This window comes from Mustela erminea, chromosome 7 (genome assembly GCF_009829155.1).
Source record: "Mustela erminea isolate mMusErm1 chromosome 7, mMusErm1.Pri, whole genome shotgun sequence".
NCBI classification, from domain to species: Eukaryota; Metazoa; Chordata; class Mammalia; order Carnivora; family Mustelidae; genus Mustela; species Mustela erminea.
In genome coordinates this window covers 106880880-106898332 of record NC_045620.1, presented here as the reverse complement: position 1 = coordinate 106898332, position 17453 = coordinate 106880880, and the positions used below count along the sequence as shown (strand labels likewise).

The 17453-nt window shown below is 44.6% G+C and overlaps 1 protein-coding gene across 1 annotated transcript in view; it reads left to right on the top strand.

Moving 5' to 3' along the window:
• Positions 1–17206, top strand: part of NCAPH (non-SMC condensin I complex subunit H) — a 37043-nt gene extending 19837 nt beyond the window's left edge. Inside the window, exons 10-18 of the mRNA XM_032352833.1 lie at positions 3714–3862; positions 4269–4375; positions 4929–5051; positions 8090–8200; positions 9404–9580; positions 11439–11552; positions 13899–13987; positions 14608–14683; positions 16698–17206. Of these exons, the coding sequence (XP_032208724.1) occupies positions 3714–3862; positions 4269–4375; positions 4929–5051; positions 8090–8200; positions 9404–9580; positions 11439–11552; positions 13899–13987; positions 14608–14683; positions 16698–16757 (1006 nt within the window). The 3' untranslated portion in view covers positions 16758–17206. The remainder of the gene's footprint in view (positions 1–3713; positions 3863–4268; positions 4376–4928; positions 5052–8089; positions 8201–9403; positions 9581–11438; positions 11553–13898; positions 13988–14607; positions 14684–16697) is intronic.
• Positions 17207–17453: the final 247 nt, after the last annotated feature.

Below are 17453 nucleotides of genomic sequence, written 5' to 3'. Positions count from 1 at the left end.
GAGACTAGTAAGTTTTACTTTTGAATATTATTTGGAAGTGGATTCCATAATCCTGTGGCACTGAGGGCCACTAAAGGTCGTGACTGGGCTTGGGTATAAGAGACTCCGTAAGACTGTGGTGAACAGTCCCTCTGACAACTCCTGTGCATATAACAATTTTGTGTTCCTGGGACAGGACAGCCAAGCTGGTTTAGTGGGGGGCAAAACCTTAGAAGTTGTCTAGGATAATTTGTCTACTCATGTGGGAAATGATTAGATTGATGATGTCTCTTCACATCTGTGTAGAAGTTGACGGGCTAAACATTTGATACCTTAAGGCAAAACTACCCAGCGAGGCCCTTTGGCACCCTCTTTTCCTCTCCTGATTCACACTATTAGTATACCTGCAGTTTTGTCCCTGTGCCCCTCCTGTCTTCTACAGACTGAGAAATGGTATGTGGGTAGGTGGGATGAGCTCTTTCAGTCCAGATTCAAATGTCAATGAAAAACCGTCACTTTCCTGACATCTAAGGAACTGACGGTAGCAAAGGGCTTTAGTCACTTCCATTTTATTACCTTGAAGAAATGCCTGCACTTCTTTCCCCAGTTTCAAACAGAACAAAGTCTTAGGATCCATCCTACTGAGCGCTTTAGAGGCAGGGCACTTGGGTTGTAGCCCAAAGTTATATCTGTCTTGAAATCCTTATCCTTGGCATGGCACTGGCCTCGCCCAAGAGCTCAGTATTGAAACTGCACGGACTTGACTTCTGTGCATAGCCGTGAGGTATGGGGTAGAGGCAAGTGGCCTCATCTTTTGGGGTCTTTGTTTTCTCATGCGCAAAATGAAGGGTTTGGCTTAGATGATAATAGTAATGTCTGAGCTCATTGAGTGCTCTATTAATCTGGCTTCAGGCCAGCTACTTACCAGGGGCCTTACCTATGTTATCTCACATAATTTACAGAAAACAGAAAATGTAATTACTTAAGCCTTGCAACAACCTTATGAGGTCCTGTTGACCCATTTTACAGATGAGGAAACAGGCTCAGAGAAGTTAAGTAATAGGATAGAGCTGGGTATCACTTAGTGCCTTTGACCAATTCTGACTGCCTGTAATGAACTTTGGACAATAGGCTCCACCCCAGAGCATTTAAACTGAGAGTCCCAGAGGCCAGGCTTTGCATCACATTTCCCAAAACTCCATGGGTAATTGTACTATGCACCCAGGATTGTGAACACTGTACTGGACTAAAAGGTAGTGTGTGTGTGTGTGTGTGTGTGTGTGTGTGTGTGTGTGTGTGTGTAAGATTTTATTATTTGAGAGAGAGACTGTAAGCAGGGGGAGCAGCAGGGAGAGGGAGAAGTAGGCTTCCTGCTGAGCAAGGAGCCCAACATGGGGCTCAATGTTAGGATCCCGAGATCATGACCTAAGTCAAAGGCAGATGCTTAACCGATTGAGCCACCCAGGCACCCCTGGACTGAAAGGTCTTTATGGGCTTCTCTAGGTTGAGATGGGATGGAGCCATGCTGAATCATAAATACCAGTGTTTTGTAGGGTGCCCCTTGTTGCTGGTCCCTGGATGGCACTATTCAGACTGCTGTACACTTGGTGCATTGACAGGGGCAGGCCTAACATAGTGGCGTATGTCCAACAGCAGCTTGGATGCACTCCCTCTTGCAGCAGCAACAACCTGTGTGTCTGCTCTAGCCAGTCTCTGTGAAACAGGTGCTTGCTGTGGTTAAAGACCTAGACTGTGGGCTAGGCCCATACCACCACCTGTTTCATGCATGCAGGAATGAGGCATTCTACTACTTGCATGGTGAGGTGCCAGGAGCCAGCTGGGAGGTGACCTACAAATCCTAGTGCTATGTACTGAACCAGTACTAACCTGGAGGGGCCCTGTGGGAGGAGGGCAGGTAGAAGAAGTAATTCCCCCAGAGGGCATTAGAGAGGAGTTTGCTGGAGGGGATGTTTGATGGAGAATTGAGGACACTGGGAAGTAGGTTAGTTATTGAGTCGGGGAGTTGGGATGAAAAAGGCGCCTGCCACGTAGCCTTGTATATTGCGAGAGAAAATGGCTGGAGTTCAAGCCTCAAGGGCCTTAGCCCTGCCCTGGCCCACAGATTCTCAGGGGATGGGAGCCAAGCTCTTTATAGCTTTGCCTATAAGTTCCCAATAAATTCCCAGCCTGAATGCCAGAACAGAAGAGTTCCTTTATAACATAAAGGCATTTTACATACTAGAAATGTGAATTTTTTTCATATATTCTAATTTTTAAAATTAAGTTTTAGGGGCGCCTGGCAGGCTCAGTTGGTAGAGCATGTGATTCTTGATATTGGGGTTGTAAGTTTGAGGCCCACATTGGGTGGACAGATTACTTAAAATTTTTTTTAAATAATAAAATTAAGTTTTAATTACACAATAAATATACAAATACAGATTCCTGGTTTTAAAATAAAGATTCTGTACATAAAGGCAAAGTCCTCTTTTAAAGCATTTTAACCTTATTACACAAGGCTTGGTTTGAAGATGGTGTATTTATAGCTCAGTGTAGATATAAAGTGGCTCAGTGTCTGAGGTTTCCTTGGACCTTGACCTTTAGAGGGCAGTATAGCAGCACTAGCATACTTGCTGATGAGTCAGACTCCCCGCACAGACTAGAACACTGCCGAAAGGTTGAAAAACCAAACCCAAACTGTCATACTGGACTGACCAGTCAGACTCTTCGCACACAGCCCGGAATAAAGCTAGGTGGCTTAACAGATTATAAGTGCCCCCCACATTGTCATTTGTCATTTGAGGGACAAATCAGAGTAACATCTATTCACTTTTAGTAGGCACTACAAGTGTTATTGGAGCCCTCACGAAGGATGGGAAAGAAAGACTGAGCGATTATCATCTGTATGGCTGGAAGCCTTGTGAATGGAAGATCTTGAGGCTGATTCAGAGAATTGTGTCCTCCTTGCTTTTTTTTCTTTTAAGGTTTTATTTATTTATATGAGAGAGAATGAGCATGAGAGGGGGAAGGTCAGAGGGAGAAGCAGACCCCCTGCTGAGCATGGAGCCCAATGTGGGACTCAGTCCCCAAACTCCAGGATCATGACCTGAGCTGAAGGGAGTCACTCAACCAGCTGAGCCACCCAGGCGCCCCCAGCTCTGGCATTTTACTTGACTGCAGTCTTACGTGAAAACTTACCTTCTCTCCAAGGCATCTGGGTGGCTCAGTCAGTTAAGTGTCTGCCTTCAGCTCAGGTCATGATCCTGAAGTGCTGGGATTGAGTCCCGCATGCGGCTCCCTACTCAATGGGAAGCCTGCATCTCCCTCTGCCACTGCCCCCTCTCTTGTGTGCTCCCCCTCTCACTCTTTCTTAAATAAAATTTTTAAAAAAAAGACAACTTACCTTCCCTCTGCCACTGTTTCCTTATCTCTCAGATGGGTAAACTTGTATTCCATGAAGTACTTTAAAGCCTCTTTGTATAGCTATTTGTGATCATAATATTATAGAATTAAGAGAAATTTTAGCACTTTGATGAAGTAAAAACTAAGGAATTATTAACGATGAAATATTTATATTGGACTTACTCTTAGAAATGCTGCTCATCTGTGGAGAAGTGGGTAGGTAGCGTCTTCAGTTTCATCACACGCTGCTTTGCATGTAAATGGCATGATTGTATTATGTATATTGACATGTACACAGTTGGACAGGTAAAAATATGATTTCATGTGTGTTACAGGAGAGAAATGATTCCCCTTGGGGACGGAGACATTAGGACCATGTGCCCTCTTCTATCCACGAAACCTGGAGAATATTCCTATTTTAGTCCCCGTACCATGTCAATGTGGGCTGGCCCAGATCACTGGCGCTTTAGACCCCGACTCAAACGTATGTACTTCTAAGTTTGAACATCTCTACTTCCAAGTGTGAACTTTAAGAGATAGTGTTGATGATCATCCAGTATCCACGTGACTTCAAACAGAGGCCATACGTGGGAATGACCACAGGCTTACAAGGCAGGACTCTAGAACTCTGAAGGGCCTTGCCAGCATGATGTGTTTTACATTCTCTCTTTGAAAAGAAGGGATTAATTAGCATACTTGTAATTGTGTTTTGTTAGCAAGACCACAAATCTTAAGTTAGGGATGAAACTAGGTGTATGATTTGCCTTTCCTGATGCTTTTATGCTCAGACAAAAACGTGAGCATTTTTGCGGTTGGTAAGATCTTGCAAAATGGGTACATAATATTGTCCACAGAGGTGAACAATGTGACATCTGTGTTCATTTCTGCAGATGATGCTTCCTTCAAATCAGAGAACAAAAAGAAGAGTACAAAGAAGGATTTTGAAATTGACTTTGACGATGATATTGACTTTGATGTATATTTTAAAAAAACAAAGGTTTGTGCTAGATCTATTAGCCTATATGCTTTTTAAAATTGCTCTTTTCACTCTTTTCAGATTTTAAAAAATTCATTATAAATTTAAGTTTTATAGTAAATGGATGGTTTCATTCTCCCTCAAACTCTAGAGGAATTGAGAAATAGCCCTGAACTCAGTGGCAGGTAGAATCAGGTTTAGAATATTAATAATGTCTAGCAAAATCACTCTTTGCTACAGAACTGGGAACTCTTGACAGTAGGCTAGTGCTGCCCAAATCCTTCCCAAGCTGCTTAAAAAAAAATTTGTTTTGACCATATCTTTTTTTTTTTGACCATTCTTACTAAAATGCCTGGGGTGCCTGAGTGGTTCAGTTGGTTAAGCATCTGACTCTTGATTTTGGCTGAGGTCGTGATCTCAGGGTTGTGAGGCTTGCAACAGGCTCTGTGCTCAGTGTGGAGACTGCTTGAGATTCTCTCCCTCTGCTACTCTTCCACTCCTGCCTCATGTGTGCTCTCTCAATATCTCCCTTTCTCTCAAAAAAAAAAAAAAGGTTTTTATTTTTAATTAACAGGCTTCTACTATTCTGGCCAAGTCCACTTTGGAGAACCAGAATTGGAAAGCCACCACTCTTCCCCCGGATTTCTTCTACGAGGCAGATCATCTTGTCCAGCTGCATCTCAAACCAGGCACCAGGGTAAGACTGCTCCTTGGTTCCTCCAAGCTGCTGCTGTCGAACGTGCTGGTAGCGTGGGAGAAATCAGATGGTTGGCAATGTTGACTACCAGCCCGCGCCTTTGAGGAAAAGGAGAGCGCAAGGGGAGGGGAAGGTGTTAGCCAGGGGCAGTCACCAGGAAATGCAGAGGGTGTAGCTGCATTCCCAAAGCTAAAGGGAAAGCTTATGGCATAGACGCAGGTTGGAGATTTGGATACTTCAGCTGGTAAGACTGCTGGGTGGCCGCTGAGGCCTTGGTGCTGAAACGCTAGGGGGATAAACAGTCTTTCACTAAGGTTTTTACGTGGTGGTAGTTATTTCTTGATTCTCTCCCTTTCTCATTGATGTTATGGGTTCACTAGCCAGTTGCTTTCCCCAGGCCACACTGCCTTCCTTATGATCCAGGTGTAGACACGAGCCCCACTGTGACTTATGGGGTAGTGTGGGTGCCAAACACCTGACTGTGCAGTCCTCAAGGGAGTTATCTAGAGCTGGGCCACCTTCCTGGGCTCTGTCGAGGCTCCTCTTTCTGATGAGCATCTAGACCACCCAGGGCTGGCCCCCAGTCGCTGTTCACCTCATCTGCACGTGCGTGGCTGCTTCTGGTGATGCTGGTCGCAAGTGCGTGTCACCGTTGCCAGGGTTACCAGGCAGCGGTTCCTGCCAAGTTCCCTTTTATCTAGACCCTCTGCTCACTTGCTTTCCTTGGGTGTTCTGGTCTTGTGGTGTCCTAGACACAAACTGTCTTTATTTTCCTCTTCCTTATTCTGCCTGCTTCTCTACAAGACATTAATGATATGTATACAGTTCTCCGGATTCACAATTTCCCATTGTGTTTTTATAAACCAACACTGATATATTTTTCCTTTTAATCAGTACTGTTTACTTAACAGAAATACTCTTAAAAATGTAGAAAGAGATACAGAGTTGCAGCAGTAGTAGAAACGATGGCTGTGGTCAGTGTTGGTTAGATGCTAGCCGGGTCATGTTCTAATGGGAAAATGGGGCCCTGCGGCAGAAGAGCAGGACAGAGGGACAGTGGACACTGCTACCAAACCTTACCCAGCCTGGAGCTCCTTTCTGTGGCCAGGAGTTACCCAACCCCCTTCCCTCAAGCCCTTATTAGGAGCATCTGAAGACTGTGGCCTTCGGTGGGAATTTGCATATTAATTCCAGGGGCTGTAGTTTTGTTGTTTATAGTAGAAGAAAGAACTTCTGCTTCTGATTGTCCACAGGGTCAAAGTCACTGAGTGGTAGGGCAGCCAGGCAGCAGGAACTGAAGATCCCTGCCCTTCCACCAGGGCTACACGGGGATAATGACTATTAAACTCTGGGAACCCTGGAAATTAAATGCTGGGTTAGTAAGCACTGTTTGGCTACAGGCCATACAGATCAACCATCCAGTTTAATTATCTTACAGGCGGATTCTAGTAGCAACCAGCTGATAACACGAGGCGGTCACAGCCCCTTTCTGAAACACTTCTTGTAGACTATGGACAGTTTCCCATGTGCCTAAAGGACAGTATCCTAAATGGGGAGGGATTTAGAAATGGTGTCATATGAGGAACTGAGGAAGAAAGAGGACTTAAGTCAATAAATACCTATTATTGAATATTATTTTTGGATTGTGTTACAAAAACATTCTGGGGTTTTTTGTGGTGGGTTTTTTTTTGGTGTTTTTTTTTTTTTGGTTTTTTTTTTTTGCCTGCTTTTGGATTATATCACTGTAGTAGAATATTCAGTATGCTTTGTAAACTGAATACCTTCAGCCTCACTTCCTTCACTCCTTTAAGGACCTTTTTAGCCAGAGCACTTCCATTTCCGTCCAGTTAAACAATAACCTTGTTGTTTAACCCTTAAACTGTCCTTGCCCCCCTTCCCCCCAGGGGACTTACTTAAAAACCAGTCCCAGAAACCAGTCCCAGGTAACAAAGCCCAAATACAAGAGTGGTTCAGGCCATGTGGAGACATCTGTGGGGAGGGGGGGCCGCATACTGTCTCCCTAGTTACCAAGGAGTATGCGCCCCACCCTTTGGGAGCCTTTTGGGCACCAATTCTGACCAAGGTGATAGGCTAGTTCCAATATCCACTAGGATAAATTGTAATTCAATTGGTCACTTATGTGTGACCTAACATGACTGTGCAGCTTTCTCTGTGTGTTACAATTTCATTGGCCACCTATGCGTGGCCAGGCCCAACCACATGGCCTTTGCCCTTAAAAGCTAGTCTGTGAAGCAGAGAAAGGTCACCCTCTCTGTAAGAGGCGCGGCCCCGAACATTCGGTTTGATTCTCGATGCTTGGCGCGGAATAAAGATTTGCTTGACCTTTGCTTTGTATCAGTCTCTCTCCTTTAATCACAGACCCATTGCTGGGGGACCTTTCACCCCAAAGACACATACCCCAGGTAAAAATCACTGGTCTAACGGGCAGCAAATATTTGAAGGGTTGTGGTCACAGGCATTCCCAAAAGAGGAGGGAGGCTTGTTCTGTGAGGCTCTGGAAGGCAGAACAAAGACCTGGGGGTGTAATGACGGGGAGAAGAGCTGGATGTTTCTCCCTATAGCTATGTAGGGAGCAGAGATTTCCCCAGAAATGGGACAGGCTGTCTGTGAATTAAAATCATAAGTGGGTTTTCTCTCAGAATTACTTGAGCAACCTCAAGTTGACTTCTTTTTAGATAACTATAGGCAATTCTGTTGGGGTTTTTGTTTTGTTTTTTGGCAATTTTGTTTTTAACGAACCCTTTTTAAAATGAAATTGTGTGCAGACCTAATTGCAAATGAGCTGCTCTGGTTTATTTGGGATGGATGGCCTCCAAGCACTACTACCATGGGGCTTGCTCTAGAATGGAGTTGTGCAACTGAAGTTGTCGGGATTAGATGACTTCTCACTGCCCTTAAAACTCTAAAATTCTGTAATTCTAGGAGCTTGATCATAAGAACTAAGGTTATCATCCAACCTAGGTTGGAACTACTTTTCTAGAAATTGCTTTCTGCAGTTGTTCTTTCCTTCATTCTAGTTACTTAAGACTGCCCAAGGCCAGAGAGCAGGAACCGAACATTATGAAGAAATTGGAGACTATGATTACAACAACCCTAACGACACCTCCAACTTTTGCCCTGGATTACAGGTAAAAGGAGAGAGGAGCTCTGTCCTTTCTCATAAGCAGAAGAGCCTTTTCTATTCCCCATCTCCTCCCTTTCCTATATGGCGGAAGACTGTAGGAAATTCTGAATTGGGGGAGGAGGGTTATGGCTGCCTGCCCAGCCCCCCAGGCATCAGGAAATGGCAAAAAGCTGAGGAAACAGCCAAAAGCTAGTCCTGCTTTACCGCAAACCCTGTATGTAGAAAGTGAATGGTCATATTCCAATAAACCAGCCAATGTCTTTAGCCTGTGCAAAGCACTTATTTTGACTATTTTGGGATTTCAGAGGAAAATACTCCTCTTGCTTTTAGAAACCAATATTTTTGTCTAGGGGTACAGGACGTTCAGACATGTGAAGATGGTGGGATCTGAAAGGGAAAGGTCTAGGGGGTAGATTCAGGAGACTGGGCTTATAGCTCTGATTTTGGTTGTTACGTTGTGAATTTGTATAAGCCACTCTCCATTTTTAAATCTTAGTTTAGACTAAATAATTTTATGAGTCTACTAATAAAGTGGCAAATGTAAATAACAGAAAGGGAGGAAATATTAGGTCTCTGTGTCACTTTGGGGAGAGGGACAAGAACTGAAGAATAGCTTGTTCACCTTGTCATCTTCCTTGGAGGAGAGTTGGGTGGTTACCTTTTAATGAAAATCCAGACCGCTTGGCAAGTGCTTCTCACATTTTTAGGGGATATGAGCTTCTCACATTTTTAGGGGGTAAGAGAGCCTGCTTGAAAACCAAGTCCTAGGCTCCAGCCCAGAGATCTAATCCATTCCTGCTGGTCTTGGTCCAAGAACGACTTTTTCACAGCTCCCAGGCAGGACCCCCACTGCTGGCTGGAGACCTCTGACACCTCTTGTGCTCACGTCGGGTGAGGCATGTGGGTCAGATCTCAGGTGTTTTGGAAATGCTGTCCATAAAATGAAATCTGAAATTTGCTAGAAACCAAAGGGGACACTGGCAGTTGTGATTATTCCTCCTACCTTGCTCTGGAGGTCTTAGTTAGCAGATACCTTCCTCATAGGGCTTATGTGTAACCAGAGGGTCACTGGAGGCACCTAGAAGACCATCCTAGGCTTGACTCATATAACGAACCCTCAAGTGCTCTGCTCTTAATGTATAAATAGAGTCTTTTTCAAGGACACTCCAAGATCCTGCCAAACGTAAAGAACTGTTTCCTTGCCCAGGCTGCTGACAGTGACTATGAAGAGTCGGATGACTTATTTGTGGGACCAAGTGGGACCTTTGACCTTACATCCTGCCATCCACCTAAGACAGCACAAGAGAATGGTGATGTGCCTGAAGTCCAAGGATTAGACATCATCACTTATGGGGAGTCAAATCTGGTAGCTGAACCTCAGAAGGTAAAGATGAAAGCCAAGAATTATGTTAGATTGTTTGCCTGAGATCTATTTAATTTTCCTCATCTATATGAGAGTCACATTGGTCTGGACTTGATTTTTTGTTTTTTTCTTTCTCAGTTTTAACCTGCTGATCTCCAAGTGGCTGATTCTTAAATAGGGTCATGTTGAGAATATTCGAGCTGATGGCTAATTTAGTTTGTGTGGAACTAGCCATCTCTTTAGAAATGGTGATAAACCGGGCGCCTGGGTGGCTCAGTGGGTTAAAGCCTCTGCCTTCGGCTCAGGTCCTGGGATCGAGTTCTGCATCAGGCTCTCTGCTCAGCAGGGAGCCTGCTTCTCCATCTCTCTCTGTCTGTCTCTCTGCCTACTTGCGATCTGTCTGTCAAATAAATAAATAAAATCTTAAAAAAAAAATGGTGATAAACCACATGACTAGAAGCAAAGTGGTAAAGTATGTGAATGAAGGCTGCAGGCAGGGAAAATCGGTTTCTGTGCTGTTTGGGTGAGGCTGGCCATTTGGCTCTGGCTCAGTCCATGAAGCAGGCCACTCTTGATTTCGGGGTTGTGAGTTCAAGCCCCGTGGGGGGTGTAAGGATTTCTTAAAAGTAAAATGTCGTTTGGATGCCTGGTTGGCTCAGTGGGTTGAGCCGCTGCCTTCGGCTCAGGTCATGATCTCAGGGTCCTGGGATCGAGTCCCGAATTGGGCTCTCTGCTCGGCAGGGAGACTGCTTTCCTCTCTCTCTGCCTGCCTCTCTGTCTACTTGTGATTTCTCTCTGTCAAATAAATAAATAAAATCTTTTTAAAAAATAAATAAATAAAAATAAATAAAAGTAAAATGTCTTTTAAAAAGAAAGAAAATCGGGACGCCTGGGTGGCTCAGTTGGTTGGGCAGCTGCCTTCGGCTCAGGTCATGATCCCGGCGTCCTGAGATCGAGTCCCACATCGGGCTCCTTGCTTGGCGGGGAGCCTGCTTCTCCCTCTACCTCTGCCTGCCACTCTGTCTGCCTGTGCTTGCTCTCGCTTCTCTCTCTATGACAAATAAATAAATAAAATCTTTAAAAAAAAAAAGAAAGAAAAAAGAAAGAAAATCTTGGCCAGATTCAATTTATATGAAACGATGATGCATTAATCACCTGCATACCAGGTGACAGGCCTAGTGATTTCATATCCATTTGATTGGCCTAGCTCTTTACCCTAGAATTCCAGCTTAGTCTTTTTTTTTTTTTTTTAAAGATTTTATTTATTTGACAGAGAGATAGATCACAAGTAGGCAGAGAAACAGGCCGAGAGAAAGGGAAGCAGGCTCCCTGCCGAGCAGAGATCCAGATCCAGGACTCGATGCAGGGCTCGATCCCAGGACTCTGAGATCATGACCTGAGCCGAAAGCAGAGGCTTTAACCCAGGCAGCCCCCAGCTAAGTCTTTATGTAGATTGTACTTGGGCGCCAGGGTGGCTCAGTTGGTTAATCGACGGCCTTTGACTCAGGTCATGATCCCAGAGTTCCTGGATCGAGTCCTACATCGGGCTCCCAGCTCCATGGGGAGTCTGCTTCTCCCTCTGACCTCTCCTCTCATGCTCTCTCTCTCTCACTTTCTTTTTCTGTCAAATAAATAAATTTTAAATATCTTTAAAAAAAAAAAGGGTAGTTAAAAAAATATAGATTGCATTTGATCAACAAGAAATTAGATTGAAATGAGGGACTCTGTTTTGGCATATCCAAACGAAGCTCTGTCATTCCTTTGATCAAGACTATATCAGAATCTTTATTTGAACTCCAGACTTTTTGATTTTATAATGGGTAGATTATAAATGTTTCTTTAGTTTGCTTAATTTTACTTTGTCACATATCTATTTTAGGTAAATAAAATTGAAATTCATTATGCCAAGACTGCCAAGAGAATGGACATGAAGAAGTTGAAGCAGAGCATGTGGAGTTTGCTGACAAAGTTCTCCAAGCAAGCAGACACAGAGGTAACACGCTCTGCTTGCTCTCCAGCTACCCAGCATGTGGGAGGGGAATGGCTCATGGTTAAGGCTCCAAGATCAGCAGTGAATAGAGAAAGTATTCTTTCAGAAACACAATAAAGACAGGGCACCTGGGTGGCTCAGTCAGTTAAGTGGCTGCCTTCAGCTCAGGTCATGATCCCAGAGTCATGGGATCGAGTCCTGCATCAGGCTCTCAGGTCCATGGGCAGTCTGCTTCTCCCTCTGACCTTCTCCTCTCTCATGCTCTCTCTTACTCTCTCTCTCTCAAATGAATAAATAAACTCTTAAAAAAAAAAAAAAGAAAAAGAAATACAAGAAAGATCTCACACCTCTGAAAGTGGGATGAACCAAGTATATGAACAAACAAATCACACAAAAAGTGATACAGATGGTAAACTAGTGCACAGACATTATTTAACTTTGCTGGTCATCACAAAATACAAACCAAAGCAATTTCCACTGCTTTAGCAGTTAAACAGAGCTTTAGCAGCCTTAGTAATTAAACAGAGTTGAGGAAAAATTTGGCGTATATACTCACTGCTGGTGTGATTTAGGTTGATGAACCACTGTTCTGGAAAACAAATTCTAACATCTCACATACCATAAAATGTTTAAGCCCTTTGATCTAATAGGGAGATGTATTCTAAGTAGAAAAGAAGTATAAAAAAAATTATTATTATTATTATTATTACTTTTTTTTTTCTGTCAAATTCTCTCTCTCTCCTTCAGAATAAGGTGAAACATTGACTAATTCTTTCCAGCTGAATGGAGCTCTTAGTTAACCAGAATCCTTCCATTCTTTCTTCTGGACCTCTTCTGTTCAGGCAGTGTTCTGAGCTTTTTTGGAAAACTCAGCCTGCTCTCTTAAACCTTCTCCTGCTGGCTGAGAAGTGAAAATCATGATTTGATTGAGGACCCCGAGTTGTGTAGTCATGGTTATCAGATAAAGCTTCAGTCCTATTCATAAGGTTTTATCAACTAAACTGAATAGGATACAAATGTAAGAGAAATGTGCTTTTTAAGAGGTGGGAACGGGGTTCTACTTAAACTTCTAATTTAAATGACTTATAATACCTTGTCCTCTGGTTATACCCAGTTAACGAAGGATTTATTTATTTACTTATTTTTAAAGATTCTGTTTGTTTATTTGAGAGAGAGAGAGAGAGAGAATGAGCATAAGAGGGGGAGGGTCAGAGGGAGAAGCAGACACACACCATCCACCTCTGAGCAGGGAGCCTGATGTGGGACTCAATCCCTGGACTCCAGGATCATGATCTGAGCTTAAGGCAGTTGCTCAACCAACTGAGCCACACCAGGCATCCAGGATTTATTCTTTTTTTAAAAAAAAATCTTTTATCATGAAAATATTCAAACAGGGTGCCTAGGTGGCTCGGTTGGTTAAACATCTGACTCCTGATTTCAACTTAGGCCATGGTCTCAGGGTCCTGGGATCCAGCCCCATGTTAGGCTCCACCTTTAGTGGGGAATCTGAGGATTCTCTTTCTCTCTCTCTCTCTGCTCTTCTTCCTGCTCACACATGCTCTCTTACTCTCTCTCAAATAAATAAATCTTTTTTTTTTTTTTTAAGATTTTATTTATTTATTTTTCAGACAGAGATCACAAGGAGACAGAAAGGCAGGCACAGAGAGAGAGAGGAAGAAGCAGGCTCCCGGCTGAGCAGAGAGCCCAATGTGGTGCTCGATCCCAGGACCCTGGGATCATGACCTGAGCTGAAGGCAGAGGCTTTAACCCACTGAGCCACCCAGGTGCCCCTAAATAAATCTTTAAAAAAAGAAAATATTCGACGGTATTCAAAAGCAGAGAGAGCATAGTATAGTGAACACCTTTTTCTCCAATAGTTATCACTGTTTTATCTGTACTATCACCTATCCTGTCCTGTCACCCCACTCCTCTCCCTGTGTACACATTCTGGGTTATCTTAATGCAAATACCAAACATGATATCCTTTGATAACTGCTTGCCTTAGAGATTATGGATTCTGTGCTGCCCTTGGTTGAAGCTATAAATAATCATGGCTTTTGTTAGTTTGTATTTTTTTACTTCAGAGGAGCCCAGAATCCTCTTTGCAATTCTTCCTTTACTGAGATTATACTGGCCATTGACGTCCACATTTACCATAATTTCGTCAGTGTCATAGTCCAGGGCTGTGGCACAGGGTCTCTTTATGGGTCCCTTTTCTTCAAGATGTAACTTAGAAAATGTTTTGGTTTCATTGTAAACTCTTTGGAGGTACAACTTCGAAATTTATGTTGCTTTCTCAAAAGTGAACTGACCGAGAATGTCTAAGTGTCAATATCCTTCTTCTGTTAGACAAACCACAGTGAAACTGGAAAAGAGGACCTGGTGAAGGTGGCTGATGAGAAGATGCTCAGCGGGCTCACAAGGGACCTACAGAAGAGGTATGAGCCGGTGAACGCGGGGGGCTCCCGGCCCCTTCCTCCGAGCCCCGGCTGAGAGTGCTCCAGCCTGAGCTGCTGGTGTGACAGACCCTCACACCATCTGCTGTGTTTGTTTTGTTTTGTTTTTTAAGATTTTATTTTATTTATTTATTTGAAAGACAGAGATCATAAGTAGGCAGAGAGAGAGGAAGAGAAGCAGGCTCCCCGCTGAGCAGAGAGCCTGATGTGGGGCTCTATCCCAGGACCCTGAGATCATGACCTGAGCCGAAGGCAGAGGCTTAACCCACTAAGCCACCCAGGTGCCCCCATCTGCTGTTTTAATACTCGGGGCAATTTTTCTGTTTCTTCTTTGCATTGATAAATGACTTAATATAGACCAACTTTTTAAAAAGACATTTAAAAAAATAAAAGCATTTTTCTGCACCATTGGCTGGAATGGAGCAAGTGAAATTTTATTTCCAAATAAGAAACTGGAAAAACCTGCTTATAAAATGCATCTGAAATATTTCTTTGCTTCTCATTAGTTTGTTCACTGGAAATGTGTGTTCTTACTTGTTGAAAGAATCTTTGGTCCTAGAACCACAGTGACCAAGCTAAATACTTGCCTCTCTGTTTTCCAGCCTTCCTCCTCTCATGGCTCAGAACCTCTCTATACCCCTGGCCTTTGCCTGTCTCCTACACTTAGCCAATGAAAAGGTAGGTAAATTTGGTATGCAAGGGAGTAATTCTTTATTTGTGGCACCCTGTTTGAGGTTTTTTTCTAGATCTTTCCTGGGCAACCTCACAAGACATCTTAAATACAGTTGACTTATTCAATAGTTTCGACCCCAGAGGATTAGCCAGGCACTTAGAAGAATCTTAGAAAAGGACCATTGGGTATGATTAGCAATGAAAATAATGAGGAGGACCCAAATGGAAAAATTTAAGTGCTGAATTGTAGTCTATCAGTTCCCAGCTTCAAAACATAAAGCACTTTGATATCATTGCGTGTCAAAGGCTTTAAAGGCCAAATCCTACTAGTGCCAAAGTCAAGACACATGGAAACGTGGAGAACAGAAGGGACAGAGGAGGACGAGAGGAAGATGTAGGAAGAAGGAGTCCCAAGACATGGAGGCAGTGGCCAGCCAAGCTGGACCACCAAGAGATATGAAGAAAGGCTTGGGACCAGAGTGTCACATCGGGAGCCAGGAGATGTGCCAACTGTGACAGCGGGCCAGGCTCTGCAGTGCGCCACGCCAGCTGCAGAGCTGAGCAGCTGTGTCGGTTCCCAAGGGAGCAGGCAGGGACCCATCTCTTCAAGAGTTTGCTGGTGCCACCCCGGGCGGGCAGCCAAGCGTGGCAGCCAGCAACAAGCCCAGATGAAACTTGATATCATTTGTGTCCCGGGGCCCTGGTCCCTAACGCAGATGTTGTCACTGAGGCAGAGCATCCCTACCCTCGCTGCCCTCGTGTACCACCAGTGTAGATTCTGACCTCCCCCACCGGCCCCCAGCTGAGGGGGGATCTTAGAGTGTGGCACCTGTCTGAACACCGAAGTGTGGTTTGAGAGGGTCGGTCGGATTGTACTGGAATGCTAGCAAAAGCGGGTGCTGTAGAAGTGCCCCGGACTTCCTGTGTGCCTGTCTGACCTCTGCCCTCATGATGAAAGTGCTACGGTGATGAGTCGGTCGGATTGTACTGGAATGCTAGCAAAAGCGGGTGCTGTAGAAGTGCCCCGGACTTCCTGTGTGCCTGTCTGACCTCTGCCCTCATGATGAAAGTGCTACGGTGATGATCGGCTCTGTTTCCCAGAGCCACAGAGAGAAATCTCACAACACTTAATACCAGAACATGTCTCTTTTTGTGGCCTTGCTCCCAGGCTTTCACTCCTGTCTGTCATCAGCCCCTCTGGTAATGAGATCCCTGAGAAGTGCGGTGTGACAGCACTCGGGACGCTGGGTCCTCAGTGCCAGCAGGGTGCAAATTGTTAGCCAGAGCGGAACCACCAGGAACCAAGCTACAGAAGTCACACTGTGGGGTGCAGGGGGTGATTTCAACTTTCCATCGTTAGCAGCATAGGAAGGTGCCCTGGCAAGGGCGGTATGGTTGCTGAGTGCCAGCAGGACGGGCCTGCCTCAGGACCCAGTGAGGAGAGGTACGCTTGTGGCAAGCTTAGGCGAGAGGGGCTTCGGACAGCCATTTCATCCTGCGGGAAACAAGTGCCCAGCTTGGTGGGGAGTTCACAGGGTGGGTGTGGGGGTGTCGGGTGGGAGGAGAGCTGTTAGGTAGGGAAAGGCCTGCGCAGATGGGAGAGAAAGGCCTGCGCAGATGGCCAGGGATGAGGTGATGGGGCAGTGAGGGGGAGGGCTGCAGGAGGCCACGCACGGACACAGACACTGTTAACAGTCACGTATCGTGTCTCCTGGTGGCTATTCACTTCTCTTAGCTCCTGCCAGAGCAAACAGTTTCACTCCTGGGCCCTTTACAGAGAGAGGTTGTTTCGGGCACCAGTGCCCAGGAAGTCTTGCTTTTTGCATTTTTCCCCTGCAGGTGGCAAGGATTTGGAATTAGCTTTATCCTGCAAATTATATTTGCTGTAACGTAATTTTACTTAAAGTCCCGGGACAAACCTCATTCTTTATAGTCACTACCCTGTTGCCTTGATTAGAATCTGTGTTATGATTCCTGTATTTTCAGTATGCTAAAGTTCACATGTTTGGTCTTTCTTCAGAATCTAAAGCTGGAAGGAACCGAGGACCTTTCCGACATTCTGGTGAGGCAAGGGGATTAAGTTTGCCTGAGAAAAGCTGGCAGAGCAGGGTTCATCGCTCCTTCAGTGACCAGGACGTCTGTGGCCTGGGTGCTGCCTAGCCCACTACCAAAGAGTGGCGGTTTTGTCTGTTGCTCTTCCCTTCTCTCCCTCAGTCGGGGAACCAACACCCCGAAGCTCCGTCTTTGATTAAAGTTTTCCCCCCTGTTGTGACCACCTAGCAGGGAGGAGCTGGTGAAGATACTGTTCTTAATTGGGAAAACCTATATCCATACTTTGTATCCATGTCTAGTTTTTGTCTCCTAAGTTGATCTTTGTTATTTTCTACACTTTCATAGACAATAATTTCCCAGCAGGTCCTGGCTGTCTTTAAACAGCTGTCTAACCCTTGTACATAAAACACATCATATGTGCACTTACAAATGTATATATATTGTGTAGCCTTAAAATAAAATCATTCTAAACAATAATGCATGGCCAAATATTTTAGTACATTCTATATAAGTTAGAGCTGGCCCTTTCCCTTCAGTGGGGATGCAGTTAGTTAGCTAGATGATACCCATCTGTCCGTAAAGGCAGGAAACACTTAAAGGCTGAGAGGATTTGTCTTGTGGCAGAGGAGAGGAGAGAGAAACCAACCATTGGCTGGAGGTCACATTTCCAGATTGGGACCCTTGGGCCTATGAATTATGCTGGCGGATGATGGTAGTAAAAATT